The sequence below is a fragment of the Adiantum capillus-veneris genome, chromosome 25 (assembly GCF_014529385.1).
Source record: "Adiantum capillus-veneris isolate H3 chromosome 25, ASM1452938v2, whole genome shotgun sequence".
NCBI lineage: Eukaryota > Viridiplantae > Streptophyta > Polypodiopsida > Polypodiales > Pteridaceae > Adiantum > Adiantum capillus-veneris.
Genome location: NC_140955.1, coordinates 60,899,795 through 60,918,146, shown reverse-complemented (window position 1 = coordinate 60,918,146; position 18,352 = coordinate 60,899,795). Strand labels below are relative to the sequence as shown.

The window sequence follows — 18,352 nt, the reverse complement described above, 5'->3', positions numbered from 1 at the left end:
ATTCGAGATCAATCAGACCAAAATGCTACATTCATTTCGTCTATCAGTTCCCGCACTCAAAAGAAGTCAAGAACAAATCAGTATCATTATCAGGAATTCCATTTCATTAAAGTCATCCAGCAAAATACTGTCAGCTCTGAGTATCCTTGAAGCTCAAAGAGACATCAGTGACTTTAGTATCAAAATCAAGGCATCTGTTGACAAAGGAGTGGAGTAACTCCCCTCTTGTGCATCCCACTGCACCAGATCTCCGGCCAAGCTGAATTTCTGGGTTCCGTTTGGAGTAGACTATGCCAAACTAAAGCATCGAGGTAAAATTTCACAATCCGAGGAGTATCTACTAGGTCCTCCTCCTCCATCCAATTCGCATCAAATGCAGGATAGTTCTTGAACTTAACCAAGAACCGCCTTCCGAGTTTACCTTTCTTCGTATCCCTATGTGCCAAAATTTGTTCAGGAACAAGGGTCTCCTCGTTTTCTTCCATTTCGGGTTGCTCATTAGGCTCCCCATCATCAGGCACATCACCCTTAAAAGGTTTCAAGAGACTCACATGGAATGCATTGTGAATCCTCCAAAGTATTTGGCAATTTCAATCGGAAGGAGACATCATTTATCTTTTCAATCATCTGGAAAGGTCCGTAGTATCGCATACTAAGCTGTGGAAAAAGCCTCTCCTTTCCCTTTTTCTTTCGTAGGTGTGCCTTCTCAAAACGTAAGAGCACCCAATCATCCTCCTTCAATTTCAAGTCGCGACGATGGCGATCCACCGCCTTTTTCTTTCGTTCTTGAGACTTCTGCAAAGTCTCGCGAACCTTGGCAAAAGCCGTATCCAAATTCGCGTATATTCATCCGCTTCAAATATCTAATCTTTCGTGCTCAGGAAGGATGGAACCTTCGTAGCACTTTCAACAATCTCAAACGGCGTCTTCCCTGTCGAAGAGTGTATCGTGTTATTGTAGGCAAATTCCACCAAAGCTAAGTTCTTTTCCCAATGAGTCTTCTGATCCGAGATACAAGACTTCAATAAATCTAAAACCACTGAATTGGCAATCTCAGATTGCCCGTCAGTCTGCAAGTGGAACGATGACGAGAATTGCAACCGCGTGCTACTGTTCTCGCAAATTGCCTTCCGAAACAAACTCATAAATCTAGGGTCTCTGTCGGAGACAATCGTCTCAGACGTGCCATGTAATCGGAAAATCATCGTGATCATTCTGTGTTCAGGGGAGATCAAAAATGAAATTCATTTCAATACTTTCCCAGGGGCGGGTGGGTATGAGTAAGGGTTGTAACAATCCCTGTGCCTTATGCCTGCCAAACATGACCTTCTGGCATATTGCGCACAACTATCCTTTTTGAGTCTCGGCCAAAAGAAGTATCTCTCTACCCCTTTCATGGTGGTAGCAATGTCGCGGTGACCTGTAAAAAGTGGACAGTGGCATTCAGTCATAACCTTTTCCCTCAACGGCTGTGTAACGCACAATATGGTTTTTCTCATTAAGTAGCCTTCTCGAATGGAGTATCCTGCTACTGTCTCCCCATCCCGTATCCGTGTGAAAAAAATCTGCAAAATCTGTATCTGTGGCATATTGGTTGACCATATCCTCGAAGCTCCTATGATATATCGCGGAAATAGCTAGAACCAACGGCTTCCGAGACAAAGCATCTGCCACCACATTCTTCTGTCCTTGAACATGGACAATCTGAAAGTGAAACTGTGACAAGATGTTCGCCCACCGCATCTGCGTTTCCGATAGCTGCTTTTGTGACAAGAAGTAGCGCAAACTCTGATGGTCTGTAAAGACAGTAAAATCCGCTCTGAGTAGGTAATGCCGCCACTGAGTTAGAGCATGGATAACCGCCAAAAGCTCTTTCTCATATATCTGTGCTGTCATCTCCGGCCTAGAGAACAATCGGCTCTCGTAAGCAATGACATGGCCTTCTTGCATCAAGGCCGCACCCAAACTACGACCACAAGCATCACAATATACTTCAAATGACTTCTGCAAATCCGGCAAAGTCAAAACTGGTCCCGTAGTCAATTTCTCTTTCAATGTCCGAAAGGCAGTCACCTCTTTGGATCCCCACGACAAAGGGACTCCTTTCTATGTCAAGATATGCAAAGGGGAAGCAACCTCTGCAAACTTTCGTATGAACCGCCTGTAGTACGAACACAGTCCCAAGAAGATTCTAACTTCATGGACATTCTTTAAATCTGGCCAATGACGGATAGTCTCTATCTTGTCCGGGTCCATTTGCACTCTTGCTGCTGAGACAATGTGTCCCAAAAAGTGTATCTCTGGTAGGAAAAATTCACTTTTCTTTGCATTAATCAATAACTTGTGATCTCGTAATGCCTGAAGACCTGAAGCAGATGATCTCTGTGTTCTTCCTCATTCTTGGAGAAAACAATGATGTCGTCAAAGAAAGTGCCAACAAATAGCCTTTACTCTCGAAAAATCCTATCCATCATCCGGTTAAATGTCGCAGGAGCATTGGTTAAGCCAAAAGGCTTGACCAAAAACTCAAATAACCCAAAAGTAGTCCGAAAGGCTGTCTTGTAGATGTCTCCCGACGCGATTCGGATTTGATGATATCCAGTCTTCAAGTCAATCTTGCTAAAGCACGAGGATCCCTGTAACCTGTCGAGTATATCATTGATCCTAGGAATCGGAAATCTGTTCTTGATGGTGATTTTGTTGAGAGCTGTATAATCATTGCACATCCTCTAAGATCCGTCTTTCTTCAAAACCAACAATACTGGAGAGCAATACTGTGAAGTACTAGGCTGGACAAGACCCTTTTCCAAGAGGTCTTTCACTTGGTTCATAATCTCTTCATTCTGTGCTCGGCTCACACGGTAAGGTGGCCGGTTCGGTGGTCTGCTTCCAGGTATCAGATCAATGGTATGATCTTCAGGACGAGCATGGGGTAACTCTCCTGGTAGGCCCTCTGAGAAGCAATCGGCGTGAGTGGAGAAAATCTTGGCTTTCTTTATGAAGTTTAGACATATTTGTCCTATCCTTATCGCTCAATTCTTTCATAAAGATCGAGTAAACAAACAGACTGGATTTCATTAATTTTGAAATGGCCGAAGCCGATACAATAAGGACAGACTCGCCCTTCAGTTTAATATCAAGTACAATTGTTCTGTCCTTTTCTATAGTCAAAGTCGCTTTTCTTGCTCGATAATCGACCACGGCGTTGTTCTTGTGGTACCAGGGAATCCCTAAGAGAACATCACAACCCTCTAAAGGCATTATGAAGAAGTCCTCATGCCCCAAATACCCCTGACAATGCAATCGAAGTTTGCCAATGAAAGGTGTAATGGCTACGTCCCTGCCGGGTGCCGCTAGAACTGCCTTCGCAAGTGGTCGCATCCGGTCGGGAGTAATCTCGAGCCGCGCCGCCAATTTTGGTGAAATGAAGTTGGCCTTGGCTCCTCCATCAAAGAAAATCAGGACCTCTTGATCTTTCACTTTGCCCCAAGCTCGGCAAAGTTCTGTATTCTCGTCCATAGTGTCGGGATCGGTACCCACACAATCTGGATCCAGTCCTGTTTTCATCTTGCCTTTTCGTCCACGTTCCTCAGCTGCTCTCGAACTCTTAGGCCTGTCGTCGTCCTTATCATTCTGTTCTTTCTGTGCCTTTTTAGGGCACTTCGCGGAGATGTGTCCCTGTTCCCCGCATCCAAAGCACTTCCCCTCCTTGATGAATCGAGCTCGCTCGTGAGGAGCTTGGGTTGTGCATCCTTTTTCTCTGGGTTGCTCTTTTTCTTTCTACTTTCATTCCCAGAAGTCTGTTCGGCTTGTTGTGTCATGTTCTTATCTGTGGGGTATAGGTCAGACTGCCAGAGTGAATGGCAAAGCCCCGCTTCGCATGACTCATCAACTCCTGAATTGAAGCTTACTTCTGCTCCAAGCAGTGATCTCAGATCTCTGTAGGTAGACCCAAGGTGAACCGCTCAATCTGTTCTCTGAACGAGATCTTCTTGAATGAAGATGCAGGTAGAAAAGAGCTCCAGAATCTTTCACAATAAGCATTGATGGTATCTTTCTTGGTTATCCGAAGATGGTTCCAAGCAGCTCGTATATCTCGTTCATATTCTTGCGTCAACCAAGAAGAAATAAAAAGCTTTTTAAATTTCAGCCATTTAACTGGCGCAGTCTTGTTTAAAAGAAGCGTGGACCACCAAGTACGAGCATTCCCCTTAAGGTAAGAGATAGCTCTCTCAATCTTGGAGTGCTCTGAATAGCGTCCTCCCGTGAAAGCAATGTGAAACTGCTGTATAAAAGACAAAGCCTTCGAAGCATCTGAGTATCCTGAAAAAGTATCAAACTTGATCGAGTGGCCACCTTCCTTAAACTCTTGGACTTTCTTGCGTTTATCTTCGAAAAAATCATACTGGTTGGCTTTGTAAAAATTCTTCTTGTTCGCATAAAAGTTTTCATCATCGGAATCTGAGCTGTCTGTAGACGAGTCCTCAGTAGAACTGTCAGTCTCTGGGCGAGATTTAGCCTTCTTTGCCTTTTTCTTGCCCTTTCCGAAGCTTTGTTTCTTGCTTCGCTTTTTACCTTTTCTGTCTTCTTCGCTCGAATCTGAAGAGCTAGAAGAACTGTCAGAAGAAGAACAGAAGAAGAAGAATTGGGTACTCCTTCAAATCGAACACGCTTTTTCTGTTTCTTTGCCTTGTCAAAAGTCGACTGACGACCCAAATATCCCGGGAAGTCGGTGCTTTTCTTCTGCTTTTTGGCTTTCTTTTGCGCGTCAAAAAGCTGAGCAATCCGTGCATCAACCACCTCTTGTAATTCCTTCTCTGAGTACTGTTTGTGATGAGAAGGTTTCTTGAGAGCGGGTTTCAGGGGTGGTGTAGTGGTTTTCTGCCACTGTGCATGCGCTTCCTGAAAAGAAGTCCGGCTCATATATTTTACCAATTTCAGATTCTTAGCAAAACTGAGCATCATCTTTGTTGCATCGCCGATCAATTGGCGACGCTTCATCTCTCTTTGCTCCGCCTGAGTAGGCCGAGGCGGGCCATACTCTCTGTCTGAATCTTCGTTGTGATCCCTGCCCGCATCTCCAGATGCAGAGGGAGTCGATTGATCCTTGCGTGAAGCCATAGGTGTTGCTGAAATTTTTTTAAAAAAATTGGGGATCAGATTTCCCGTAGAAGAGAAATCAGCCGTGCTCTGATACCACTGTAACAGACTTGGACACTCCAAGTCAAGAATCAATTGCGACAGCACCAAATAACCACTTCAAAGCAATTCACAGATCACAGTACATTTGCACTGGCCCGACGGAGTTCCGTGCCTAGAGATATTGGCCCCAAAGATTGGCGGCCCTTTCGGTATTTCTTTATGTATTAAATCAATGTTGAAGTGCAAAGAGCGGTTAGGGTTTCACTCTCAGACTCTGCGTCCAGATGCTCTGCGAAGTGAGGCCCTCACCGCATATAAAAAGATTACAAGGGATGCCCAAAAGCAGAGCCCCAAAAAGCTTTTAGTTCAAAAAGCAATCTCTCTCTCTCTCTCTCTCTCTCTCTCTCTCTCTCTCTCTCTCAAGAGAGCAAGTAAAATAAAGCAAGTCAACTCTTTTTCTCTCTCCAATTCCGTGCGTAACAAAAATAAAGCAGGAATTGCATCGCTAGAGCTTTTTTTCTCAGCTTCCATGATTTCGGGAGCCGTACATTGTTGCCAAGTGGCATGGCCGCCTGATTTTAGGGTTTCCAGCCATTTTAGGGTTTCAGCCAGCAGTTAGGGTTAGGGTTTCCAGAAATTAGGGTTTTTGGCAGAAATTAGGGTTTGCAGGATTTTTAGGGTTTCTGGCAGATATTAGGGTTTCTGCTGTCGGTAGCCACTTCATCACTTTGTGACACCCTTTGGGTTTATTTATTCTTACAAGGGATGCCAAAAGCAGAGCCCCAAAAGCATGTAAACTCAAAAGCAACCTTTTCCAAAAGCTGCCAATAATAGCCAGCGATGCCAAAAGCGGAATTTCCGTACAGTTTTCGTACGAAGCTGCCACGTCAGTAGTCAGCGCGTTTTGCGACAGTCCGTACAACAGTCAGCGCAAATTGCAGCTGTTGGTACAATAGCCAGGTCAGCAGGTTCTTACGCTTTTTAAAAAAAGCCTAGTGTCCATAAGTTGGAACAGCTTATTGGTCATGCCACGTCATCAATTTGTGACATATCCCCCTCTTGAAAGAATTGTAATCGCCCTCGATTAGACCTACAAAATAGAGAGGGCATAAACCATTTCAGGAGACACTGACCCTAAGTACTGACGTAGTAGACACGACATATCTAGCACTTCTACAAAGACGACAGTCACATCACTGCACATGACATCACTGGACATCATATGACAAATCAATCCTAGAAAAATTCATTTTAAATCTCAGACCATGACTGCCAGCTAGATCCATCCCGGATCTCATTGATGCCGGATTAGCTAATCCTTATTGCTATCATGTCTATAGAGATTTATGAGACCGAAATGCTACAATCATTTCGTCTCCAGCATTTCGTCTTTCAGTTCCTGCACTCAAACGAGTCAGGTGAGAGAGTACAAATCATTCACGTTCAATTTTGGGAATTCTACTTCATAAAGTCATACAACAGAATACTGTCAGCCCAGTCGTGACCTTCTGGCATACTAAACACTTGCAAACAAAGTCGTTCACATCCTTCTTGAGTCTCGACCAAAAGAAATAACACTACCCCCTTCAAGGTGGTGTTGATGCCACGGTGCCCCGTAAATGGTGGACAGTGGCACTCTGTCAAAACCTTTTCCCTCAACGGCTGTGTAACGCACAACATTGTTTTCTTCATTAAGTAGCCATCCCGTATGGAATATCCTGGCACTATCTTCCTATTCTGTATCTGAGTAAAAACATCGGTAAAATCCGGATCGGTGGCGTACTGGTCAACCATATCCTCGAAGCCTCTACGATGGATGGCGGAAGTAGCCAAGATGAAGGGCTTTCGAGACAATGCATCTGCCACTAAGTTTTTCGGTCCTTGAACGTGGACAATCTGGAAGTAAAACTGTGACAAGATGTTAGCCCACCGCATCTGCTTTTTCGAAAGCTGCTTCTGTGACAAGAAGTAGCGTAGACTCTAATGATCAGTAAAGACCGTCAAATCGGCTCCGAGTAGATAATGTTGCCACTGAGTAAGAGCATGGATCACTGTCAATAACTCTTTCTCATAAATTTGTGCTACCAATTCTGGCCTTGAAAACATTCTTCTTTCATAAGCAATCACATGGCCTTCTTGCATCAAGACCGCTCCCAGACTATGACCACAAGCATCACAATAAACTTCGAATGGCTTTTGCAAGTTTGACAAAGCCAACACTGGTCCAATAGTCAATTTTTTCTTAAGTGTCTGAAAAGCAGTCACCTTTGTCGGTCGCCACGAGAAAGGGACTCCTTTTTGAGTCAATAAATGCAAAGGCGAAGCTACCTCTGCAAACTTTCAAATGCACCGCCGGTAGTAAGAACACAAGCCCTAAAAGCTTCTTACTTCATGAACTTTCTTCAAGTCTGGCCAATTGCAAATACTCTCAATTTTGGTCGAGTCCATTTGTACTCCTGCTGCTCATACGATGTGTCCCAAGAAATGTATTTCTGGCAAGAAAAATTCGCTCTTTTTGGCATTAATACCCAATCTGTGATCACGCAATGCCTGAAAGACCTGTAGCAAATGGTGACGATGCTATGCTTCATCCTTGGAGAAAACTATAATATCATCAAAGAAAGTGCCCACAAAAGATTGATGCTCTTGGAATATCCTATCCACCATTCGGTTGAAAGTTGTTGGAGCATTGGTAAGTGCACAAGGCCTCACCAAAAATTCGTATAAACCAAAGCTTGTCCAAAAGGTTGTCTTGTAGACATCTCCCAGAGCGATTCTGATATGATGATATCCTCTTTTCAAATCAATCCTGCTTAAACAAGAGAATCTCTGAAGTCTATCAAGAATGTCATCGATCTTGGGAATCGGGAATTTGTTCTTGATGGTGATTTTATTGAGACCTCTATAGTCAATGCACATTCTCGAAGATCCATCTTTCTTTAGTACCAATAAAACCAGAGAACAATAGGGTGAAGTACTCGGCTAGATGAGACCCTTTTCAAGAAGGTCTTTCACTTGGTCCATGATTTCTTCATTCTGGGCTCGGCTAACACAATAAGGTGGCCAGTTCGGTGGTGTGGTTCGAGGAATTAGATCAATAGTATGGTCCACAGGACAAGATGGAGGTAACTCGCCTGGCAGGCCTTCTGAGAAATAGTCAGCATGTGTGTGCATAAATTCTTGTCGTTCTTTGTCCAATTTAGACATGTTCGTTGGTTGTTCATCATTCAGTTCTTTCAAATATATCAAGTAACCAAAGAGACTGGATTTCATTAATTTTGAAATGGGCGAAGCCGATACAATAGGGACGGACTCGCCCTTCAGTTTTACATCAAATACAATTTTCCTGTCCTTCTCATTTGTCAAAGTTGCTTTCTTGGCCCGATAGTCGACCACGGTGGTGTTCTTATGGTACCAAGGAATTCCTAGGAGGAGATCACATCCTTCCAAAGGCATGATGTAAAAGTCATCGTGCCCTAAATACCCCTGACAATGCAAACGAAGTTTGCCAATGATAGGCGTAATGGCTACATCCCGTCCAAGCACCGCTAGGACTGCCTCCGTCGGTGGCCCCATCCTGTCGAACGTAATCTCAAGCCGCGCCGCCAATTCAAATGAAATGAAGTTGGCCTTGGCTCCTCCATCAAAAAAGATAAGGGCTTCTTGATCTTTCACTTTGCCCCATGCGTGGTAAAGTTCTGTACTTTCATCCATCTGGCTTGGGTTGGTTCCCATGCAATCCGGTACCAGTCTTGCTTTCATCTTGCCTTTTTAGCCATGTTCTTCCGCTACTCTAGAACTCTCTGGCCTGTCTATAGTCTGTCCTCGTTGTGCTTTTTTGGGGCACTTTGCGGAGATATGCCCAGGTTCCTTGCAACCAGAACACTTCCCCTCTTTGAGATAGTCAGCTCTCTCTTCTGTAGTCAATCGGGGTCGTGCGTCTTTCTTTTCTTGGGGATTCTTTTTCTTTCTATTTTCATTGGTCGAGGTTTGTTTGGTCTTCTAGGTTAAAACTTCATCAGTATGGTAGGTCAAATTCCTCGAATGTATGGAGAATCCCCGTTTAGCATGTCCCATAAGTTGTTGTATAGACTCAAACTTTTGTTCAAGGCAGTAATCTCGGATCTTTGTAGGGAGTCCGCAGCAAAACTGCTCAATCTGTTCTTTAAAAGTGACCTTCTTAAACGAAGAGGTCAGTAGGAAAGAATCCCAAAACCTCTCGCAATATGCGTTCAAAGTATCACCCTTGGTCATCCGAAGATGGTTCCAAGGGGTTCTCACATCTCGTTCGCACTCCTGGTGTGAGACCACTGCTGCGATAAAGACTGACAGTGCTCCTCTGTTGTCCTGGAAGAGCCTGCGGATGCGTCCCACTCGCTCCAAAGAATGTACAATCTTACCATATGCTGCTGAGAGTATCCACTGATGTGAAAGGCTCTCCAGTGAGAACATGCAAATATCTAGCCTTTCATATCATCCATAATGCAATAGCAGACATTGGCAAAAACAATTTCTCGAGGATGCAAGGCAAAAGCATGAATAGTGTCTGGTAGCATATCCAAAGTGCCATGCTTATACCCCAAGGTCTGTCAGCATAAACATAGGGTCCTCACCCTCCTCATAAGGTGAGGAACTGGAAACTGAAGCAGCGAGCAGACTGTGCCCGAAGTCAGAAAACATGAGGGCTCAGGGAAGGTCTACTTGACAATGTAAAGCACAGATCTCTCGTTAGACTGTATGAGCATGGGAACAACCAACAAACTGACATGTACGCTCATCTTGCTGATGGGGGCATCAAGTACAAGTTTGATCATGGTGGCTGTTGTCTGCCCCATATGACGATGGGGGCAACACTCAAACTGAGACGTATACCCTCATCCTGCTGATGGTGGCATCACCTACAAGTTTGATCGTCCCGGCTGTTGTCCACCCAAGTCCCAATTGAGAGACCTGCGTGAGCTATCATCCACATGAATACAAAATCCGCAGGCTGATCCAAAGGTTGCCCAAAAAAAGGAACTGAGAGTTGACAAATTTCAACATGAAACTAGTTTGTAGTTTAACACACCTTCCTGTTATAATAGTGCAATTAGTAGTAGATTAGCTTTCGTTTCATTTCTGTTGTTGGTTTTTCCCTGTGCGCGTGCGTTTATTCACAATTTCAAATCTACCATTGCCGCGAAGAAGCATCTGTTCAGGCTCAAGATCGTTGAGGACAATCAGGAGGTACTTTTTCTTGGGCAGCTATTCTAATTATTAGCCCAAATCATAGTTACATGGAATGGCTTTTTTCATGCTTCCGTTCCCTGTTCCCATTCCGAATCCCCATTCCGTGTTTTAGACGCGAGATCTGTAACAGGGAATGGCAATTCATACCCGCTTCCATGTTTTGATTTTCTGTTCCTGGTAACTGTGGTCCAAATTTGGACCTGTTCTGAGAGAGAGCATATTGGCGTACACGTGTCTCCTTGGTCGGTGACTGCTTTTAGTAGCACATATCTGGAAGGAAAGGGGCTATTATCTCATCAAGGCCTTTAAAATCCAGCTTGTAGGTTAGCAGGTGGAACCTGACTTTTAAGCATTGGCTTTCTTGAAAAGTAAACAACCTTAACCTGGTCTAGGGCTATTATCTCATCAAGGCCTTCAAAATCCAGCATGTAGGTTAGCAGGTGGAGTTCAACTCTTAAGCATTGGCTTGCTTGAAAAGTAAACAACTTTAACCTGGTTTAGGGTAAATCAGATTTGCTAAATCATGAAAAATTAAGAACTGTGAGCGGGTCTAGAAGAAAGCAGCCAGGTGCTGAATCTTATGAAGCCTTTGATTTATCTTACTTTTGTGCTCATTATCTGAAGACCAATAGCAATTTGTTAATTTCTGAAGTTAAGAAGTATCAGAAAATTTGTAAGAAGCTTCAATAGTTTATTGCTTGTTGAAAGGATTCATTTTTGTCTTCTGTCATCATCTTGTGTCAGGTCCCAATTGTTTTTTCCTTTTCTCTCCAGTTATGTCAGAAATACTTTGGAATGTATTATCTGCTAATCCTTTTGCTGTGTTTGTCAGGCTGCATCCGATCTGTCTCCTGATCCGGAGGGTTTGGAGGTTGTACTGGATCAGGGACTTCAGCATGTGCCAATGGTGGAGCAAGGTATGGTTGTTTCTTATTTTGTACTTGCGGCTCTAAGGACGTGCACTTAGTGACTTACTGATACATCACTTGTGCTTGCCACTAAAGATTCCTCAAAAGCAGAGGTGATATACACTCGTCTTAAAGAAGCTGGCTATGCTCCTACTGTCACAAGCAATGCAGCTTCTCATCATATGGCTCATTTAAAGAGATTTTTCATCATCAAGAGTTTAAACTATCACAACATAGAGAAGTCCATACAAAAAGGAATTTGGGCGACGCAAGCTATGAATGAACGAATATTGAATGAGGCCTTTGAGGTAAGATATATCTTTCATAGAGGAGCCTATTGTGTAAATCGTGTTTGTATACAGTGAGCCACTGCTGTTTATCTTACAGACTGCAGACAAAGTAGTACTGATTTTCAGTGTGAACATGAGCGGCCATTTTCAAGGCTATGCTCAAATGATCTCGCCTATTGGTCGGCGCAAGGTTAATGTATGGAGTGAGGCCAATTGGGGTGGTACCTTCAGCGTTGAGTGGATTCGATTACATGATCTACCTTTCCAAAAGACCTTGCATCTGAAAAATCCCCTGAACTCTCACAAGCCTGTAAAGATTAGCAGAGACTGCCAGGTATCTTTTTTGACCGGTACACTAAAGTTGTCTTGTTCGAGAGGAGAAAAGGTGAGTAAAATTTTGTTTACACATTATTTGTTTATTCTGCAGGAGCTAACAGCTGAGATTGGCGAGGCTCTATGTGCTCTCATAGATGAGGGAGCTAACAGTGAGGAATATAGTAAAAGGTATGACCTCTGATATTCAGAATATTTTGATGGGGCGCAGTGGTTATGTTTCTCAGTTCGTAATATACCTCCTGGAAATTATGCCAGGAGAATTCACGTGAGAAGTGATTACTTCACAAAGAAGCCTTATGTGGAAAGGCCGCCTTTTGAAAATTCTGGCTACTTCACTACACCTTTGAGAAGTCAGATGCAGTCAGTTGTCTATCCTGCAAATCTGCTGCATCAGGTACCAGTGAGGTCACCTTCCATGAAATATGCAGGAAGCTCTAGCTCAAGGCCCATGATGCATTTTCCGGGAGGGTTTGACGTTCATCACCAAGAAGATAAAGAGGCTCTTGGCATTGATACTTCACGAGAAGAGGACTTCCTAAACATGGTTCGTGCTGATTTTGATGACAAGCAGCCTTTTCCCTAAGTTATGACCCTACAACAGGATTTGACACGACCCATTTGCCCTTCTCAAGGCATTTTTTTTGGTTGTATGGAGGTCAAAAGTTTCATGAGTCTGTCATTTGAAGGGTTTGTTTGAAAATTTCCCTTTTTAAGGAAAGGGATAAAAGAGGATACCTGTCAATGAATTTATCATTCAACTTAACTCGTATGTACTAATTCTTCCTATTTGCAGTCGTATGAAGAATATCTCCAGTTTAGAAAGAACTCGAGGGAACCAAAGCTCCAGCAGCAGGTTGATGTCTAGGCCCTTCTTCTCTGGATGCATGTTTGAACTTTTGCAATCGTGGGTCTTAAATTATATTCTGGTTGTAGGTATCTGCAGGATCTCAAATGGAAGCTCAATTTGGAGCAGGATGGAGTGGAAAGGGTGATGCAGACATGCGTCCAGACGATGCGTAAGTAGCTACACCACTTTGACACTGTTTTTTGTTGTTGTCTGCCGACAGCATTCTGGCTTATCATCGAATTAACACTTTCAGCTATGCTACATATCTTGCAAGCTGGTATGCCAACCAACAAGCTTCGGTGATGCATAATGGGTACTACCAGACGAGTCCAGCAGTCGCAAATTCATTCCGGAACAGTGGTCAACCACCATGAGCAACTATTTACAAATTGTTTTGTATCTGAATGTGCCATTGTCTGGCATAATATGGTGCCAAATATGCTGACGTATGTCAGAGACAGGTTAGGCCTTCTTTTGTAAAGAGAAGCTTAGTTTTGGGTTTCTCTGGGTGCCAAAAAAAGCAGCTTAGATGGGACATTTGTTTGTAATTCACAGAGTATGGTTGTGGATATGTACTCCCATCATTATGTCGACTTTGGAGCCCCACAATTTTGGGTGTAGAGGAGGGGCACGATACTAAGTAGCTTCAAGCAAGGGCAGTAGACAAACCCGTCGCTGAAAGAAAGCATCACTACACTAGTGCATTTCTATATCCTCCCCATATAACTCCATAAACTTGGATGCTTGTAAATGTTATGTACCAGTTTATGTTCATTATTTTGACAGTATAGAGAGAAAGGAAAAGGCCCGTGCATGGGCTGAGTATTTTCGGCACCTTGAGAGGTTGCTCCACTAGTATATCTTATCGCTTTGTACATCGGCTTTCATATATCCGACAAACTAACCTCAAGCAAGGAAATCTATAGATAGATTCCTTGGAGCTGATTCTTCAACCTCAAATTTTGAGGACATTTTTTGATTTATTGTCCTCGCCCTACAGCTGCTGCTGCTGCAGGCGGTGGTAGCCTCATTTTTGTTAGGCTGATTGCATTCTGCTGCAATAGAGATTTGGTTTTTAATTTTAAATGTTAATCTGTTACTTATTGAATGTAATGAGGACTAGTAGGTGCTTGCTTTTGTTTATGGAAGTACCCAGAATCGGTTGCTGGCTGTCTGCTTCTGTTTCTGATTTTGTCTTTGCCAGATGATCCCCTCTGGTACACATCCAATTTACGTTGCAATGAAATGCTTGCGCATTAGGCTGAGAGACAAAAAAGAGTTTTTATTTTTTAGTGGGCCACCAGCTAGTGAACAAAGTAAATGTGTCTTTTAAGGTACTTTCACCTGCGTTGCTGTATGTTCTGGATTATGTCTTTACACATGTTTATCAATGCAAGCATTCTGAGGGATGCCGTACCATCTACTTGCCTTGCTAATGTTTTTACCAGTGTTAACGTATTCATGTTTGATGGTCCTCTGTGGCTGCATACCTCAAGCCTTTAGTGCGCCTTCCTCGAGAGCTCCCAAATGGCATTAAGAGAGATTCAAATGGTTGCTTTTGGCCTGGATGGGGCATTAGGAATCGTTCTTCTAATGGGACTCATCAACATCCCAAATTTCCTGTTTTTGCAAGATAAGGTTGAACTGTACTCTTTCAAGACTGGAGTCAAGAAGCAATTGAATACAAGAACTGGGAAGATTGGGCAGCCAAGGGTATGAAAGGATGGTGAGCCATAGGCCGTTATAAAGGATGGTGAGCCATAGGCCGTTCTAAGGCAATTGAAGTTTCTGATTTTATGAAGGAAGCCGTTATATACTAAGATTTGTCTGCCCGTCTCCCTTGTTTTAGCAGGATGAAATACCCCACAGAACATGATTCTTCTAGAAGTTGAGATGTGTTTGCGTGCTTCAATTGAAAGCTTCTCTTCCCCACCTTCAATTGCGTGCTTTCAATTGACCGAGCCAGGGCAATTGAAGTTATCAGTAGGTGGTTAGGACTGGATCCCAATCAAGGCAGATGTACCTCAGCGTTTGTTGGGCAACATATCAGGTGGTTATTGTGATTCTACTCGTGCTTGAGTGCAACGGCACTATCATCTTCGTTGGAATAGTGTGGGGCAAGGATATGTTTGGAGGGGGTTTGCTATTTGGTTAATGAAGCCATTATGGTCAAATGGTGTGAACCCCTTAGTGGCACATGGTGCACCAGTCGATCTCTAAAAGTCTTTGGCAGGTCTTGAAACAAAAGAAAAGCTTGCCTTTATTATGTGATGCGTCGGGGATAGCTTTAATTGTGCCTTTCTCTATGCATGATCATAGAGGGAAAGGTGTCAGTAAGCTAATTCTACTATGAATCCTATCTAGTTTCACTTGACAAAGGCAGTTTCCAAATTTTGACCTTGTGATGCCAAAGCATGAATGCAGCGGTGGGGATACCCTATTGATTTGAGTATTCTTCAGAGAAGAAAGAGGGGGCCCAAAAGGTGCTGTACAAATCAATGATAGATGTTGCAAGTTAGTTTTGCAATTTTGACTGTATAATGGCAGGTACCTTAAATGCAACTCGCGTATGAATGATCCACAGGATCCAAAACTCCCTACCTAGCTCTTGAAACATGGTACAAACTGATTAGATGAAGCAAATGATTATAACATCGACAAGTAGAAGATGGCCCTCTAATTATGCTGAATTGTTCTACTCTAGTTTATGTCCTTGTATTAAGCATTAAAGGAATGGTAGGGAAGGAGGTTCACTTTATGTTATGGAGAAATGTCATTCACAAGGACATCTTGAATGTTCTTGAAGGGGGGTTTCAAGGGTTGGAGGGTGCTCGTCTCATTATCAACATGACCTTTGAGTAGCTTGAGCTTGTGGATGCCTTGGTTTCCCATTTTAGGAATTTTTTGCCGCTCCCCCTATGGCACCTGTTGATGTTCTTCATGCATGCCAACTTTTGTTATCTATAGTTTATCTTGTCTCAAGATGCTTTAGCCATGAAGGTAGATTTTATAGAAAATAAATTGCACTCGGCATTGCTTGCTCTCGGATGATGGAGTTCGCGTAGCTGGATAGCTCATGTTGAATTTTTTATCTCCTTTTGGGAGCCTTTGAAAGAACCTTTACTCTGCATGATAAAAAATGCATGGGCGAAACAGAAGTTGCCGATATCTTGGAAAGAGAGTTTGTTGAAGTTGTTCCCTAAAAAAGTGCTTTGTGAGCAGTTCTCACTTTTGCGGCCAAAGACTCCTGTGCCACTTATATCTAAAATGATTGTGAACCGTATCAAGGAACCTCTTATGATAGGTATTTATTCCGCGCAGTATGGCTTCATTCTTCGTTGCCAAATTTTGGATAACTTGGCTAATGTATTGATTGGAATGGAATATGCCAAGTATACCCAACATGATGTTCTCATAATCCAGGTAGACATTGAAAAGGCTTTTGATACAGTGCAGTGGGTCCCAAGTTGGCCAATGTTGTATACTTCTTGTATGCTCACAGTACGCCTTCAGGCCTTCTTGATGGTTAGCTGACTGAGCCTTGGCCTCTTGGATGCTCTGTTAGACAAGGTTGCCCACTCAGTGCCTTGTTGTATGCCATTGCCACTCACCCCTTGTTATTGCATTTGGATAACTTGACTTTGCTTGCTCGTCTTCATGGGCTGAAATTAGCCAATGGCAGTAAGTAAAATGACACAGGGCAAGCTTATGCTGATGATTCGTTGTTCATGCCTTGTAATAACCAAGATGATGTGCGAAAGATTATATAGGCATTGGATGTATTTGGTCTGGCAGCAGGCTTTAGGGTTAACTTTTAGAAATCCGAACTCTTGCCTCTTTGTGTTTGTGATTGGCATCATCTTTTGTGGCTTGGCGAAATTCTTAATCCGCATGTGATGGTTAGACACTTAGAATATCTTATTTACCGGCAGGTAATACCTTGCAAGTCGGTTGGGTCATGCAACGATTGAATGTTAAATTGCACTGTTGGAAATTGTCTACATGGTCGTTACATGTTCAACTTTGTATTGTCCAAAGTATCATGAAGGCATATGTTCATTTTTACTTGCTGTTGTTGCACTGGTCTCGCTCTTGCCTCGTTGCTTATGTCGGATATTGCATCTCACTTGTGGCGCACTCTTTCTCATAAGAAAGGCTTTCGTTTGTAAGCAATGGAGAAACTTTGCACTCCGAAGCATCTTGGGGGGTTGAATATTTTGGACCTCTGCCGCCACACATCGGCAAGGAAGGCTATGTTATTACCTACTCTTGCACATCAGTATCAGCCATGGACAACTATGGTTGCTAAGCTATGTCAGCATGTTACCACTCTCGCCTTTGGTCATTGGCAGACTTCCCCTTGCGAGATTGTGTTTGGCAAGATGGTGGATCATATTTTTGGTTGCTTGATCACCTCTAGTTTGCTCTTTGCTTGGAAACTTGTTACAGATCATCTCTCTTGGCATGGCAAGCAGCAAACACACGGGAATTCGTTGCGCTTGGAAAGCATTCACTAGCGTAGGATGTTTTCTCTATTTTTGGTTGATTGATCGCCTCGCCGAGCTTACTTTCTGGCTGAGACATACGCCCGGTGGATGATGTGGTGTATTCATCTGAGAATTTTCTTACTTTTTCTCCAAGTAGCGGCATGCTTTGGGTTCGGCTTCATTATCTTCAGATTTGGAGCGTGCTTGAGCATATGCTGTCTGTTTTCCTCCCCATTGTGCCGCTGCCAGTGGATGTCGTATGCATGATTGGAATTTATGGGACATTCGATTTGATGCATGCAATATCTATACTTATCTTACATAGAACTCTTGGTTGGCTAATCCTTGTAATGCGCTTTGGTCTTTACACAAATCTGATCAATGGTGGAGAAAAGACTCTTACTGCAATTTGGAAGTCCCACTTGCCTCTATTTGTTTCCTTGGTGCTATTTGTTGGGAGTTCTTTCGATTGGCACTCTCCTTGCAGCGTGTCACAACTCCTCTCGTTGTGTCAGTTGCTCCACTGGTGATGAGACTGTCAGGAATTTGTTTTGGATCATCGTTGTTAGGAAATATGATGTAGTTAAGTAGATAATTGAGTAGCTTACTTAATGGAGAGAGATAATTTCTACACACAAGAGATTAGAGATTAGAGAGAGAGAGTGAGAGAGAGAGAGAGTACACACGATATTTTTTGTTCATCTGTGCTACGTCCACGGAAAAGGAGCCACTCAATGTCTTTAGTACTTCAAAACAAGAAGTAGATTACAAAGGGATTATACCCTTTTGGAGCTCCCGCCTTGCTTCATTCTTATCACCTCACACCCATGTTGTTGCATCAACCTCAGACTTTGAAACGTGTGTAGAAATGGCTTCCTTTTATAGGTCAAAAGGGCTGCCCTCTCTCATGAGAGCCAGCCGTGTGTAGCCGCCCTTTTGTAGAAAAGTCCAAATCGGACCCTCCAATCCGCCCATGTGTGGCCGTCCTTGAGAAGACAAGTCCTCTTTTGAAATCAGCCACCAGCCATTGACTACCGGCCACCACTGGCTAACTGACCAAACGATCTGCCGTTTTTCGACCACTTTTCGACCGTCGTTCGGCCATAATATTCT

General features: G+C 43.3%; 1 protein-coding gene across 3 annotated transcripts in view; it reads left to right on the top strand.

The window, feature by feature from the left end:
* Positions 1-13,692, top strand: part of LOC147424972 (YTH family protein) — a 63,619-nt gene extending 49,927 nt beyond the window's left edge. For 2 of the 3 annotated variants that reach the window (XM_086499728.1, XM_086499729.1), the window contains exons 4-11: positions 11,204-11,288; positions 11,376-11,587; positions 11,667-11,903; positions 11,997-12,073; positions 12,161-12,449; positions 12,699-12,758; positions 12,839-12,921; positions 13,006-13,692. In XM_086499728.1, coding sequence (XP_086355854.1) covers positions 11,204-11,288; positions 11,376-11,587; positions 11,667-11,903; positions 11,997-12,073; positions 12,161-12,449; positions 12,699-12,758; positions 12,839-12,921; positions 13,006-13,126 — 1,164 coding nt within the window. In that variant the 3' untranslated portion in view covers positions 13,127-13,692. The remainder of the gene's footprint in view (positions 1-11,203; positions 11,289-11,375; positions 11,588-11,666; positions 11,904-11,996; positions 12,074-12,160; positions 12,450-12,698; positions 12,759-12,838; positions 12,922-13,005) is intronic. The other variant, XR_015186390.1, reaches the window with a different exon arrangement.
* Positions 13,693-18,352: the final 4,660 nt, after the last annotated feature.